The following is a 14,610-nucleotide window of genomic DNA, read 5'->3' as shown; positions in this document are numbered from 1 at the left end:
GGAAATGCCAGAAGCTCTCTTGAGGATACATTTTGGCTGCTTGAACACTTTAGTTTTGGGGAAAGCTGGGGTATATGACCAGCTTAGTGTTTTCAATATTGTGGGGAAATGTCTTCCAAACAAAATTATGTAAAGGGTTTTTTGATGTATACAGCAGTTAGTAACAGGGCAGCTTTCAGCCATATTAACTTAGGAGCATCACTTTTCTGCAGGAGCTAATTGTGAGGTGACCAGTGGTAGTGTTTCCTAATTTCTTGAGTACCCACAGATGGAGAATCAGACAAAGCCTCTAAGCACAGCGCAGTTGCCGTCTTTCTCCTTATGTCCTAGCAGCGATTCTGATCCTTGGATGAGCCTAGGTGGCCCTCAGAACCAGAAGCTTCTGAGCTTGAGTGTGTAACCAGAGAGCTTGGGGCATGTTGGGGGTGCTGCTCAAGCATAGCCCCTGGACGGCACTTGGCCAGTGTGTTCTGGTTATTTTTACTCAGAGGGTGTTGGAGTGAGGAAGGTTCCAAGTCTTCTGTTCTATTTTGAGTGCAGCTGATTTTCCTACCTTGTGATTTTCTCGTGGTTTATTTTTACAGCGTCTGGATGGTTCCATCAAGGGAGAAATCCGAAAGCAGGCGCTGGACCACTTCAACGCAGATGGGTCTGAGGTACAGCATGCATGGCTTTGCTACCTGGGCAGTCTGGGCTCTGTATCAAGAGGGAAGCCTTTCTAGCTGAATGTACTCTGTTTCAGAAGCAGTTCACAGTGCAGCTCTCCTGCCTGATAAGAGAAATCACTGATGTAAAAGGTGCCTCTTAACTTGGTTGTTTGTCACCCTGGAAAAGCATATCTGTGCTTGTTTCTCTTCCCTGGGCTGAATTAATGGCAGAGTAGCTCTGATATCAACAGAGTGTACTCTGGTGCTCCCAGATGGCAAATTTCTGGGCCTAGAAGAAAAACAAGGCCAGGTTGCGGAGGGCTGAGCAATAGGATTCACTTTGACATGTGTGCTAATTCAGAAGGTTCCGACCCGTACTCTTGGTGACTTGAGTCTTAAAAAGTATGTTTGTCGTGTCTCAGATTTGTTGGACCTTGGTAGGGATGTGGCTTCATTCCCTTGCTTGGGCTGATAGCAGCATCGGTTCATCTGTTAGGTGTTCAGCTTGAATTTGGCAATATGAAGTATTTTGTTTTTAAGGCATATGTGGAAGAGCCCTTGGGACAAGCTAGAAGCCTTGTAACCTTGTAATGTGTGCCTGTCAAGCTGTTAAATACCATGGGATTTGAGAGAAGGAGGGGGAAGAGGTTTAGCATAGGGGGCTGTAGTGGTGTGAGGAGGGGAGGAAGCCAAGGAGAGTGCTGGAGGTGGGACTAAGTGGTCTGTGGAGAGAACCTGGGAGCCCCTGAAGTCCAGGCGACTCTTCTGTGTAGAGAGACCGGACTTCACTTTCTGCTTTCTCATGAGCTTTAAGCACTGTGCCTGTCATTCCAAAATGGCAGGACTCCTGCCCCTCGAATTGCACACTGGCCCAGTTAGACTGTGGTATTCTGGCTTCTTCTCTAGCCTAAAATTTTAGTTTTTCTTGAGTTTTAGACAATAATCTCTTCAGAACCGAGGCTCTGAATAGTCAAGGACAAGAGGAGTTGAACTATTAAAAATATTGATAACCGTATAGTCCCCATTGCTCCTCCTAGTTCATCATCTGTGAGCTTTCACATGGGTTCACTCCCCGCTTCGTAACCCTGCGGTGGGGACTTCACTGTAGCAATCAGCACGCGGCCCTGAGCAAGCGTGCTGTCGGTGTCAGCTATTTTTATTATTCAGACTGTGTTGGGATTGGCTTTTCGTGCCCTACTCTTAGTTTGGAACTCAGTATGAGGAAATGTCTTATACTGCCCTGAGTCAGAAAAAACTAAAGTCGGTTTCCTCATAGTTCTCCACTCATCCCCCTGCCCCGTGGCGAGATAGCATTTTCTGCAAACCTGAGTCTTTCTTAAATTAAAAAATTTATGTACTTTATTACTGGGAGGAAGGATTATATGCACATTTTGAAATTTCGCAAGTTGAAGAGTACAAAGAAGAAAAGCTGTACAAACTCCCATTCCAGCTTGCTGCTCATATCATTTGGGTCCATTTCATTCATCCCAGAGGAAACCCTTTATTTGTTTCTGTGTTTGCCCCAGTTGGAATCAGGCTGCGTATAGTCTTGTCACCTTTCATTCAAAATTCTACTCTAAGCATTTTCTCCGTATCATTTAAAGATTTCAAAAATAATGGTTTCTCATATTTCTCATGCCTGTTCCCTCATTTATTTAACCATTTTATTGTTGTCTGATGTTTAGTTAAGAGGATGTGAGCATGTAAAAAGGTTTTTAGTGCCTTTTGCTCAATCACTTTTTCCAAACAATTTATATTCCTACTTTTTTTTTTTTAATGTGTTAATTTATTTCATTTTGCCTAGTCTTGGCTGAGGCATGTGGGATCTAGTTCCCTGACCAGGGATCAAACCCAGGCCCCCTGCTTTGGGAGCGCGGAGTCTTAGCCACTGGACCACCAGGGAAATCCCCATATTCATACTTTTATGTATGAATCCTTCTAATTTACCTCGCCCTTTAGTTTCATAGGTTTTAACCTTCACCTATTTGGTAATAGACATAACTAATATCTTAATATAATGCATACTACCTTTGATAAAGAATGACATTGAAAATAACTTTTTATGATCATTCAGAGCTCAGATTTTGTTTATGTCTTAAACGTCTTATTCTCAAGTGTTTACCTGTGGGCTTCGCTCTAGAGTGTGGAACTGCTGGGTATTTCTGCCAAGGATCACAGACTCAGTGCTTCAACACCCCTGGTGATCAGTTCTTCATTGGAACTGTTTAAAGTTCTTGTGAGACAGCTCTCTCTATTTTTAGTTTTACGACAGTGTTGGTGAATGATTTATTTAGATTGGGGAGACCCTTTCATTGTGTTTATGTATATGTATTAAACACAGCCATTTTATCAAAAGATAACTCAGAATTACCAGTGTTTGAGAGCCACTTTCTCGAGATGCAGCCAGGGGTGTGGTGCCTGCCTAGTCTCTGTTATGCGTTGCTATGGAAGCTGGGACGTGTCAGGGCCTGGCTCTTTGCCGTGTGCAGCTCTTCAGCTTGTCCTTCCCTGGTTTCCTTGGTGCATGTTGCTTGGTGGTTGAGGGTCCTGTGCTGCCCAGTGGCTCCGTCCTGTCACCTGTTGGTACAGTGTCTCTGTATTTGTCAGCAGCCTAATAAATGAATGGACATTTGCTCAATAAAGTTTCCTTGCTTGTATGGACTGCCTGCCTTACATGGCATGACTTACCTCCACCCAGGAAATAAGTATGCAGGCGACTTACTGACGTGATCCGTTGATAACTAAGTTTGTCTGGGTTCTGTTAACTGCTTGTATACTAGTTTTAGTTGGGCAGGACCACTAATTCTTTTGCTCCTGCTGCCTTATCCATTTCTACTTGACTCCCTTAGCTCATTGCACCCTCTCTTACCTTTTAGTCAAGTGAGAACTCACTCTGCCATCAAGTCCCTGACTTTCTCGTAGCCTCCGTAAAGGTTGTCCATCACGTCTCACTTTTCTTCGCACCTGCAGGGGTCTCCAGGTGTGAGGGCTTGTTGGGCTGTGTGGCTGTTTCTGAGAGGCCACTGCATAAAGTAGTATATCGCATTGTGTACAGGACTTCTGTTTCCTGCTCTCGACAAGGGCTGGTGGCCTGGGAATCAATTTGGCTTCAGCGGACACAGTTGTCATCTTTGACTCTGACTGGAACCCCCAGAACGACTTGCAGGCACAAGCCCGAGCCCACAGAATCGGTCAGAAGAAGCAGGTCGGTGGGAAAGCCTTTGGATGTGGCTCGGAGGGGAGGTTGTTGTCTATGGGTAAATATCTATTTGTTAATTAGCTAGTAGAGAGACGCTGTCTTTGGGGCTGAGATGAGATGAGCCTACACTTATGGACCAGTTCTTTTTCACCGTTTGTAAAGTGTATGACCAGTAACTTTCTGGCTTACTCAAAAGGTACATGATGAATAGACTTAGAATTGAGAATTTCTATTTTAGTATAGAAAAGTTGTGATATTCACATTGTTCAGCGCAGTCTACTTTGATTACACATGGTCAGTGTTAGTGCCGCCGTAAGCTGCACAAGTACACGCTTCTTTCCTTCAAGGATGAATTTCAAAGTCTGCTCCAGTATTAGCTACCATTTAAGTTTCATATATGGTTGGAGATTCAGTTTTGGTAAAACAGATAGCTCTTCAGCAGCATTTTTATCGTTAGGTCAAGGCTATAATAATAGTTTTTAGAGGCAATTTTCATTTAAGAATGTAACATGCTGCCCATAATAGAAGATATAATATATTATATATATATTAATGCTTAAGTTGTCTGCTTGGATCAGTGACTTACAAGTAGTAAGCCATAGCAGAGAACAGATTTTTTTTTTTTCCCTCTCTTGGTTTTAGACAGAAATAACTTTCTATGTGTGTGAACAGGCATAAGCATAACATTGCCTTTTCCTGCAGGTAAATATTTACCGCTTGGTTACAAAGGGGACCGTGGAGGAAGAGATCATAGAACGGGCCAAAAAGAAGATGGTATTGGACCATCTGGTGATTCAGCGCATGGATACCACTGGCCGAACGGTTTTGGAAAACAATTCTGGGAGGTCCAAGTAAGTGCCAGAAAGGTGGGCGAGGTAGCAGACGTCAATTTTACATTGTCATTTTGTGTAATTCATTCATTCTTCTCGTGAAATGCTCTACAACAGACATTAATCCTTTGATTACCTGGAAAGGACCAAGCCAAAACTGCAGGATGACACCTTGATTTTATTTTGCTTTCCCTGTTTCTCCTTCCTCTTTTCTTTTCTTCTTTTTTTTTGGTGTATCAGCCCTCCTCATGTGCCTCTTGTCTTCCCTGCCCTCCTCTCTGGCCTTTTGCTTTTGGCTCTGCCTGTGCCGTACGACACAGCAGCAGCAGTGGCAGCTGTGTGCTTGCCATCAGGCTTTCGCTGTATTGCCTTGGACTTCTAAGCAGCGAGGCTGCAGCAGGTTGAACTGGCAGCTGTTCCTTATTATTGGTAAAAATGTTTGTGTGGAGATTGCCTTTCCTGTTGAAAGCAAAAGGGTATGATAGGAGAATAGTTAAGCTTCAGCTGGCTTTATCTGGAAGCACAGCAATTTCTCTTAGAGAGTTTACATTTTCACCAAACTGTTGAGTCTCATCTTCTGGGGCAGTCTTAGAGTTTGTGTTACAGGTTAAATCAAATGAGCCCTTTCTAATTAGGTGATGATGATTTTCCACTAAAAAGAAAACTAGGACAGAAAAAGCTTGTTCTTTTATTTTGGACCAGAGAGGAGGTGTTTGAAAATTCTTGGTGAACAATAACTTACTGAATTAAAGGATGAAGAGAGAATTCCCTTCTTTCATGTTGCTAATTATCTTTCTTGCTTACCCATGTAAATATATGAACCTCCTGGAAAATAATTGCTGTCTTACTCTTTTGTTGAGTTTACCACTGCAGACTCATCCTGTGGATTAAAAACCATGAAATATTTGTGAGATCATTTTTCTTGTGGCAGAATTTTTGTTTTCACCAGTAGTTGGACCTCTTTAGGAAGAATAGATATTTAGAACTCAATAGAGGTTATTTGATGTCCCTAAGAGATTGCAACTACATTTTACTCCTACAGTTCAAATCCTTTTAATAAAGAAGAGCTGACAGCGATTTTGAAATTTGGAGCAGAGGATCTCTTCAAAGAGCTTGAAGGGGAAGAATCAGAGCCTCAGGTAATTAACGACAAGGGGAAAGAATGTCTTGATAAGTATCATCTGTGAGAGTCTAAATTTTTCTGGAAGCACATTCTGAGCCTGAGACTTTTCTAAAGAAAGAGTAGTTACTTGCGGAACACAGTTTCTCTTTTTCCTTATAAAGCTGAAAGTGCTTACAGAATTGAATGGGAAAGAATGAGAAAATCATGGAGGGTTTTGTCTTTGCTCTTTTTTATTCCAATTTTATTTTTTGTAATTTCTGAAGTGTCATCTTACGATTTGTATGAATAGTAGTTTTGAAACGTTGGATATAAAACATTATAAAAACTGTGGGTGTAAAAGAAAATGGAGTATCAGAGAAGAGGGCTGGTTTATTTGCTCCAGTATTCCCAGTGAATGCTGACCGCTGTTGCCTTTTTACCATGTGCTTTCAGGAAATGGATATAGATGAAATTTTGCGCTTGGCTGAAACCAGAGAGAATGAAGTCTCAACAAGTGCAACAGATGAACTTCTGTCACAATTTAAGGTATTAAAATCATTGTCTGAGAAAGTCCTTGGTGTTGATTTGTGAACCAATAATAAGCAATACCTGTCAGTACTTTGTGCGTGCAAGACACTCTGTGCTTTTCTTTTTACCTGACTTGATTCATAGCCCTTAAAATCATTCTCTAGAGTTCCAAGTATGGTGTGAATATAGACCGTACAGTCCTTCCCATGGGGGTAACCACCGAAGTGGTCCATCTTGCCCAGAGTCAGTGGCTAGAAGAAAAATAGTTGGTGTGAGTAAGGCTGCAAACATGCTGTCAGTGGGACGGGTGGGGAACTAGATGATGTGGAGCTCTGGGAGAGACACTAATAGAATCATGACAGAGGTCAGAGGTGTGAAAATCGAAGGTGACAGTGGGGAAGCTCTTGATGACGTTGTGGCATTAGGGAAGTTGTGGGATGGTTGGTGGTATTTGATAGAAAATTAAATGAGATCAGGGCTAAATGCAAAAGCTGGATACCGGATGAGTAGGAGGTGACCGTATTGAATACAGACTTTATTAAAAAGCTTAGTAAGGAAAACAGTGAAAGTAATTTATAAGGATGGAAGGTTCAGGCAAGGTACGGTTTTTTTTAAAGGTGTTACCATGTTTCTAGGTTGAGGAAAGAGCTTGAGAATAGGAAAGCATTGAAGGTTCTAAGGAAAGAAGGATAATTTGGTTACACATTGCCCAGGAGGAGACTGGAAGGGATATAATCAAAAGCATAGATGGAAGAACTGGCCTTCGAAAGACAAAAGAAGAACCCACTTTGGGAAGGAGAGGGGAGGGAAGATGTAGATGCTCCAGTTGGTGACCTTACTTACCAGTAAGTGAGGTGTTTGCTGAGAAGTGGAGAAGTTTTGGGATGGCTCCATCCAGGGGCCAGGAGTTGCTGGGAGGAACTTGACAGGGACTAGAGCTGAATTTAGAAGGTGGGGCTTCATGTTAGAGCAAGTCAGCAGGATCAGATGACTCTCCAGCATTACTTGAGGTCAGAAAAACTGGATCAGTTGTTCATCCCAAGGTGGAAGATTGGCTTAGGAGGCACAGAAGAGTCATCAAAGTGGCGGAGAGTTGCCCAGATTCAAGTGAGAATGTGGTTGAGTGGATTCATCGTTGGTTGGTTCTGAGCATGTTAGTGAAGAGGGTAAGAGGTGACATGGATGATTATGTGTGGTAGACCCACTAGGACTGAGAAGTGTTGGGAGGAAGCAGTACTTTGTGATGAAGTCCAGGGTTGGCCACAGGTAGAAGTCATCTCAGTGGAAGAAAAAGAAAGGGGTTGAGTGGATCACAGAGCTCTAGGATCAGAGTTAATGTTGTCTTAAGGATGCAGAAGATGGAGGTGAATTGTTAGTGTTTCAGCTGGATTTCACTGCTGTGACTAATGCTCCCTTCTTAAAGAGAAGTAATCTTCATGATGGTGTCCTAGTCAAAATATTATATAATTATTTAGATCTGAAAATTGCTGCATATTACAGATTGATCAGAAGCCACATTATTGGTGACACTTGTCTTTCTAAAGCCCTTTTGGCCATTATGTTTCCGCATCAGGTTAGGTAGGATTCTGCTTAAGTAGGGACTCTGTATGTCTGGAGTGCGTCACTGAATTGACTTTCTTTTCCTAATAATTATTTTTTGTTAAGCTAATTTAACATGTTGGAAACATAACAAACATTTTTTTGAGATATTTATGACTACAAGTTTCTTAGGTAATAATAACCAATCCTTAGAAAATTCTTGCTATACTGTAAGCACTGTTTTAAGTGCATTCTGTATATCAGTCTTCAGTTTTTACAACAATGTTATGTTCCAGTCACTGTTATCATCATTTATAGATGAGGAAACTGAGATACAAGGAGGCTAAGTAGATTTCCTAAAGTGACACATGTTTGGAGTTGTTATTACTTCTTTAGACAGGGATTCTGGCCTGTAGCGTCTGGCCCTTGACTGCTACACCACTCTTGGGAAAGTTAAATTCCCAGCTGCATGAACCAGTGATGTATCTGTAGTATTGGTCTTTGTATCAACTAATACCATTTTAAAAGTGAGATTTAAAGTAGTTACAAACAGTGGTTAACTTGAGAGATTAGTCAGATAATTCATTTTATGGAACAGAAAAATGTTAAATTTTAAATCTCAGAAATTATGCACCCTGGTTTTGTCCTGTAATATTAAAATTATGATTGTGAAGACATGATATCCATGTTGGGAGTTAGAGTTAATTTTGCCCAAAAGTTCTGATTTCAGTGTCAGCTCTTAAGTTATTTTGAAGAATGGAACCTCCTAAAACTCTTTAACTTCAGTCCAGTCCTGGGGGCTGCCCACTGCTGCTCAGAAGTGGCCAGAGTTGGTAGATGTTTCTCTGTAGCCATAGTCTAAGGCTTTCAAACGCATACATGCAGATGACTTTCTTTCTGGGATGCATATTATGTCTGTATAAATAGATACTAAATGTCTGGTATCAGGCTTTCCTGATAGCTCAGTTGGTAAAAAACCTGACTACAGTGCAGAAGACTGGGATTCGATCCCTGGGTTGGGAAGATCCCCTGGAGAAGGCAATGGCAACCCACTCCAGTATTGTTGCCTGAAAAATCCCGTGGACAGAGGAGCCTGGTGGTCTGCAGTCCACGGGGTCACAATAGTCGGACGTGACTTAGTGACCAGACTACAACATGAAGTAAATGGAATATTCTTCCAAGTTTGCTTAAAGTTTTGCGTTTTATGTTTTTGTTCCTGAGGCTAACGCAGTTTTAAGCATGTGAAATTATCAAATACCATTAGCTTCTATGCTTTTAATAAAAGTGAATAAGGTAACCAGTTGACTAGACAGTAGCTGCTGCTTTGAGTTGTGCTTTATGAGCTCTATTCAGTGTCAGTTTACAGGGCACAGGCCTGTCAGTCCACACTGGGCTAACATTAGGAATTCGGATGTGATGATCTGTGTCTACTTTATTTTTGGCCACACAGCACAGCATGTGGGATCTTAGTTCCCTGACCAGTGATCAAACTGGTGTCCGCTGCAGTCTTGCCGTGGAAGCATGGAGTCCTAACCACTGGATCACCAGGGAACTCCCTGCAAATATTATCATCAAATAAATCTAGAAGTTCTAGTTAGTGTGTTAGAAAATGTGTATGATTTAATAGCACATCTTTTAATAAAACACAAAACAGTTTGTATCTTTTTATCTTTCTTTATTCTTTAGTAAAATTCCTGATGAACTTTAGAACTCGGCAAGTAGATTTTGTTGAGGGGATAAGGGAGAAATTAGTGGAAAACTGATTTTTTTTGATTATGTAATATCGTAGGAGTCCTCTTATTCATAGCATTTTAGATTCAAAACACTGCCTGAGTTGGTGTTTCAGTAGATGGTGTTTGGGAAATAGTGAAATGTCGGTCAGACAGTGAAGTCCTTTTGTTGTAAGGTTGCCAACTTTGCAACGATGGAGGATGAAGAAGAGCTTGACGAGCGTCCTCACAAGGACTGGGATGAGATCATCCCAGAGGAGCAAAGGAAGAAAGTGGAGGAGGAAGAGCGGCAGAAGGAGCTGGAAGAGATTTACATGTTGCCTCGAATTCGGAGTTCCACTAAAAAGGTGATCGAGTGAGACAAAAGAGACGGAAGCGCTTCTGGCGTGCAGGGTTCCAGGGCAGAGTTTCGGGAACTTAGCAGAGGGAAGCAGAAGCGTGCGCAGGGCCCAGGAGCATACCTGGGAGATGTTCCATCTCTGCATCTTGGCCCTTTGAGAGATGGCTGAACATGATTTGAGTTTGCCAGAAGGTTGCATTTTGCACCTGAGACCAGAATGAGTAATTCTAACAGTTTGGTTCTGATGGTCAAGGCCTTCAGCTTTCAGAGTCAAATGTCTCTTCCTCTGTAAATGTTCGTTCATAGCACTTGATAAAAATACTTAGTAAGAGATTATATAAAGGTGCTTCAGTTACAGAGCACCATCATAGGCACTGTCTAATTTAATTTTTGCAAGAACATAGAAATAGATAAACTATGTTTTTATTACTCAATTTGTAGGTTTGCCTAAGATCCTAGTAAGTCAATATTAGCTAACAGTAGTTATCATTGAGTATTCACAGTGTACCAGGCATAATAAGTCAGTGCTTTTACACTGACTGACTCATTTAATTCATATGAAAACCCTATTTATAGGTGCTCTTATCCCCATTTTACAAATGGAAAACAAAGGCATGGAGAGGTAATTTGCCCAAGAAAGTAAACATGGACCTACAATCCAGATATTTTAATTTCAGTGTGCTTAGTGATGGCCAGATGACCAGAGGCAGTGTGGACCAGGGACGGTATGCCTCTGGCAGTGTGGATACACAAGCAGATCTCTCATCGCACGCTATCTGCCGCCTCCTTTCTTAGAGGCAGATTGACCTGCCTGATAAAATAGGAAGTTCCGAGCTTTAAGGAGTTAAGATGGGCTGGTCTTAGTCCTTAGATTACTTGGACCTGGCTTTTGCAACAGTGTACCTTTGCGTTTTCAGGCTCAGACAAATGACAGTGACTCTGATACTGAGTCTAAGAGACAGGCCCAGAGGTCCTCTGCCTCTGAGAGTGAGACGGATGACTCTGATGACGACAAGAAGCCCAAGCGCAGAGGGCGTCCCCGAAGTGTGCGGAAGGACCTGGTGGAGGGATTCACGGACGCTGAGATCCGGAGGTTGGTGGAGGCCCTGCTCTCCCTCCCCTCAGGTTTGGGTGGGCATGCTGTGAGCCTCAGGTGATGCATCCCTCACCTGGGTGACAAGGAGGGCGGAGGACAGCAGGGAGACAGGAGTCGTGCCCCAAGACTCCAGGGTGATTCTGCCTTCTCCAGGCTTTTCCTTAGTTGAGCTCTTTGTTTACTTCTTGTTCTCTGCTCGGAACATTTCATGATGAAGAAAGTCCAGCCAAGAGGAAAGAGGCTATTGGAGGTCACCTCTGGCTGGAACTTTTCTTTGTTTTTATTGAAGAATTGAGTACATACATGCATATTTAACAATGTATGTAGAAGAAATGGCATCATAGAAAAAATTAAAGGAGTACAGATAACCCCAGTTTGCTTTCTGTTAGTGTTAATGCTGGTATCCGTTTGGTTTGCTAACACACACAACATGTTGCTATGCACAGCATATTGTTCGGCAGCTTGCTTCTCGTCACTTTCAGTTTTAGGCATCTTTCTGTGTCGGTAGTTACTACACATTTGTTGGTGTCTGATTCACATTCCTCTGCCCTCCAGAAAAATCTAAAATTGTTGCATTCAAACCATTTCCCCCTAGTTTCTATGTTATCTTTTTAAACAGGTGAAGAAAGTAGAAACTCTGAAGATAGCTAGTTTTATGATCTAATCCGTATTATTAACTTAACTATATCACGTAGTCCTTTTAGGTCAGTATTTGAAGCCATGAGGTTGTTTCCCACTAAATGTTACACCTGTTCTGTTCTTTATTTACTATGGAAAAGCGTAAATACATACAAACACTGGTGAAACGTCAGCGCCCCTTCCGCTGGGTATCATCTTAACCGCTGCGCATCGGTAGTCTGTCTGGTGTGTGGCCCTGCTTCTCCCGTCGCCGGGCCTAGTGTCGCACAGAGAAGGCTGTATGTTGTGCTGTGGCTGAGTCGGCTGGGCTGAGGGTGTCTGTTGGGCCTGTCGGTTTACCGCTGTTCGGCTCTTCTCTGCTCTTTGATCCTCTGCCTGGTTGTTCTGTTCATTATTGGGAACGGCGTGCTGGCATCTCGACTGTTGCCGGATTGTTTATTTTCCCTATTTTGTCAGTCACTGCGTCCTGCGTTCTGGGCCTCTGCTGTCAGGTGTGGATCCTTGATAATGTGCTGTGCTGAGGGACTGGCCCTTTCCTCATCAGAAAATGTCCTTCGTCTCCAGCAACAGTTTATGTCTGAAAGCTTCTGTCCTGGTTCAGTGCTCATGTAGATGCTCTGACTCTCTTGATATTGTATGTGTGGTATCTTTTTCCTTTTTTATTGCGATCTATTTGTATCTTTGAATCTAACTCTTACAGACTGTATCTAGTTAGATGATTTTTTAAAATTCATTCTACTGATTTCTTTGTTTTGATTGAAGTCTCTGAACCATTTACATTTAATGCAATTACTGATAAAATAGAGTTTATGTCTGCATTTTTCTGTTTGTTTTCTATGTCTTGTATCTTTTTTGTTTCGTTATTTCCCCCATTACTGCCCTCTTCTGTATTGCATGATTTTAGTATACTATTTTAATTTTCTTGTTTCTTTTACATTTTAAAAATTATTCTCTTAGTGGTTTCCCTGGAGATTATAGTTAATATTTTCAGTTTGGACTAATAGCAACTTAGTTTCAGTGGTATTCTAAAACTTGACTCCAGTCTAGGTACATTCCTTCTCCCTTTTTGTGCTTTTATTGTCAAACAGGTTTAAAATCATCCAGGAGAAGTAAAAAGTTACTGAAAAAAATACATACACACTGTCTTTTTTACTTACTCGGGTGTCCTCCTGAGGCTCTTGTTTGTTCGTGTGGATCTGAGTTATCGTTTCGTGTTTTTTCATTTCTGCCCCAAGTACTCTTCTTTAGTGTTTCTTTTAAGGGCAGGTCTGCAGCAACAAGTTGTGTCTTTATTTATTTGGGAATGTCTTAATTTCTCCTTTGTTTTTGCAGGATAGTCTTTATTCTTTTTCTCTTTCACATTGGCTAGTCTCAGTTGACTTACCTTTTCACTGATGTTTTTCTTCTATCCATTCACATCTACTCCTGTGATTTTTTTTTCATCTTAGTTATTGTCCTTTTCAACTCCAGTTTATATGTGACTCCTTTATATAATTTCCATCTCTGCTAATATTCTTCATTTAGTGATAACATCATTCTCAAATTTTCATTAAATTCTTCAGACATGGATTCTTTTAGTTCTTGTATATATTTACAATAGTTGATTAAATCCTTTGTCCATTAAGTTCAACTTTTGGATTTCCTAGAGACTATTTCCATTGAAAACTGCCTTCTTCCCCTGTACATGGATTATAGTTTCTTGTTTCCTATAACTTTTTGTTGAAAACTGGACATTTTAAGTAGTAAAATGCGGCTGGTCTGGACATCAGAATCCCCCTGCCAGCCAGTTTTCTGTGTTTGCTGTTTGCTGTTGTCGTCGTTTGCCTATTTAGTACCTTTTCGGGACTAGTTCTGTGAAGTCTCTGCTCATTTAGCTTAGAGCTCAGCTGATGATTGGGCAGAGACTTTCTTAAGCACCTGAAGGCTACCAAACAGTAAATCTCCAGCCTTTACTAGAGGACCCCTTGTGAATGCTGAGGCATGTGTTCATGCTCTGGCAGGCAGTGTACGACTTTGCCTTATCCTTCAGCTCGTGTTTGTGTGGAGCCTTGGACTGGTCAGAGGTGAGAGATTAACAGCTTCTCATGTCTTCACTGTGCCTGCACACAGCCCTAAACATGTGCAGCCTTCTAGATTCCCGGGAATAGGCCCAAGCTTTTCAAAGACACCTGTGAACATCTTTTCACCCCAGTTTTTCCATCGCGGTTTTTGACCAGCTTGTTCATCCTCAGCTTATAATGCTGCTTTCAGGCAGCCATGGTGTTAAACCTTTGTCTCTAATTAATTTTTGACTGATGAACTATGGACAGTGTCTTCACAAAGACCCAAGTCAGATGAAGACAAGCCTTAGAATGGAGTTTCTCAGAGTGCCGTCGGTCAGGCCAAATAGCACTGTGTTCTGGGGAAGGAGCTTCTGTGGAGCTCCAAGCCCATTCTACTCCCTGGAATGGCTGCTGGGTTGCTGTAGCTGGGAGAGTGGTTTTCAAGGCAGTCTTGGTGCTGGGGAGGAGGCACGGGAAATAGAGCAAGTCAGAACAGCAGAGAGCTCACCATTCATACTGATAGTCAGCTGTTTTCTTGAATATATGCTTATAAGTTAGCTGCAAGCCTTTGATTAATTTCCAGCATTCCAACAAAGTTGACTTGGACAGTTTTTGCCAGTGTTCTTCTTGCTTTTATGAAGGAGCAGATTTTCAGGGGTCCTTATTACTCCATCATTCCTAGAGTGCTTCTCTGTCTCACTATTATTTTGAAGTAGGCTCAAAGGACATATTATTTCAGATGTAAAATATTTCAGTACATGTCAAGAAAAAGAAATGTAGAGTTGAGGAATAACCCTCAGGCTTGCTTTCACATACAGTACTTTCCTAATCCTTATATCCATGCTGTTCCTTTTAATATTGTTTGTTAGCTATTGTCATGCTCATCACCACTGTTAAGAATTGCTACGCCTTCTCTTT

The 14,610-nt window shown here is 41.8% G+C and overlaps 1 protein-coding gene across 9 annotated transcripts in view; it reads left to right on the top strand.

Moving 5' to 3' along the window:
- CHD2 (chromodomain helicase DNA binding protein 2) overlaps positions 1–14,610 on the top strand; it is a 112,877-nt gene that overhangs the window by 62,765 nt on the left and 35,502 nt on the right. For all 9 annotated transcript variants that reach the window (XR_011250258.1, XM_069559321.1, XM_069559319.1 and 6 more), the window contains 7 exons: positions 585–656; positions 3,703–3,852; positions 4,549–4,697; positions 5,719–5,815; positions 6,232–6,324; positions 9,752–9,922; positions 10,833–11,008. Coding sequence is in view for 8 of the 9 variants with exons in the window: in XM_069559321.1 (XP_069415422.1) it covers positions 585–656; positions 3,703–3,852; positions 4,549–4,697; positions 5,719–5,815; positions 6,232–6,324; positions 9,752–9,922; positions 10,833–11,008 (908 nt within the window). In the remaining variant the exon portion in view is untranslated. The remainder of the gene's footprint in view (positions 1–584; positions 657–3,702; positions 3,853–4,548; positions 4,698–5,718; positions 5,816–6,231; positions 6,325–9,751; positions 9,923–10,832; positions 11,009–14,610) is intronic.

Source organism: Ovis canadensis, chromosome 18, assembly GCF_042477335.2.
Source record: "Ovis canadensis isolate MfBH-ARS-UI-01 breed Bighorn chromosome 18, ARS-UI_OviCan_v2, whole genome shotgun sequence".
Taxonomy (NCBI): domain Eukaryota; kingdom Metazoa; phylum Chordata; class Mammalia; order Artiodactyla; family Bovidae; genus Ovis; species Ovis canadensis.
The sequence above is the reverse complement of the archived record's forward strand: the minus strand, read 5'-3'. Positions and strand labels throughout refer to the sequence as shown.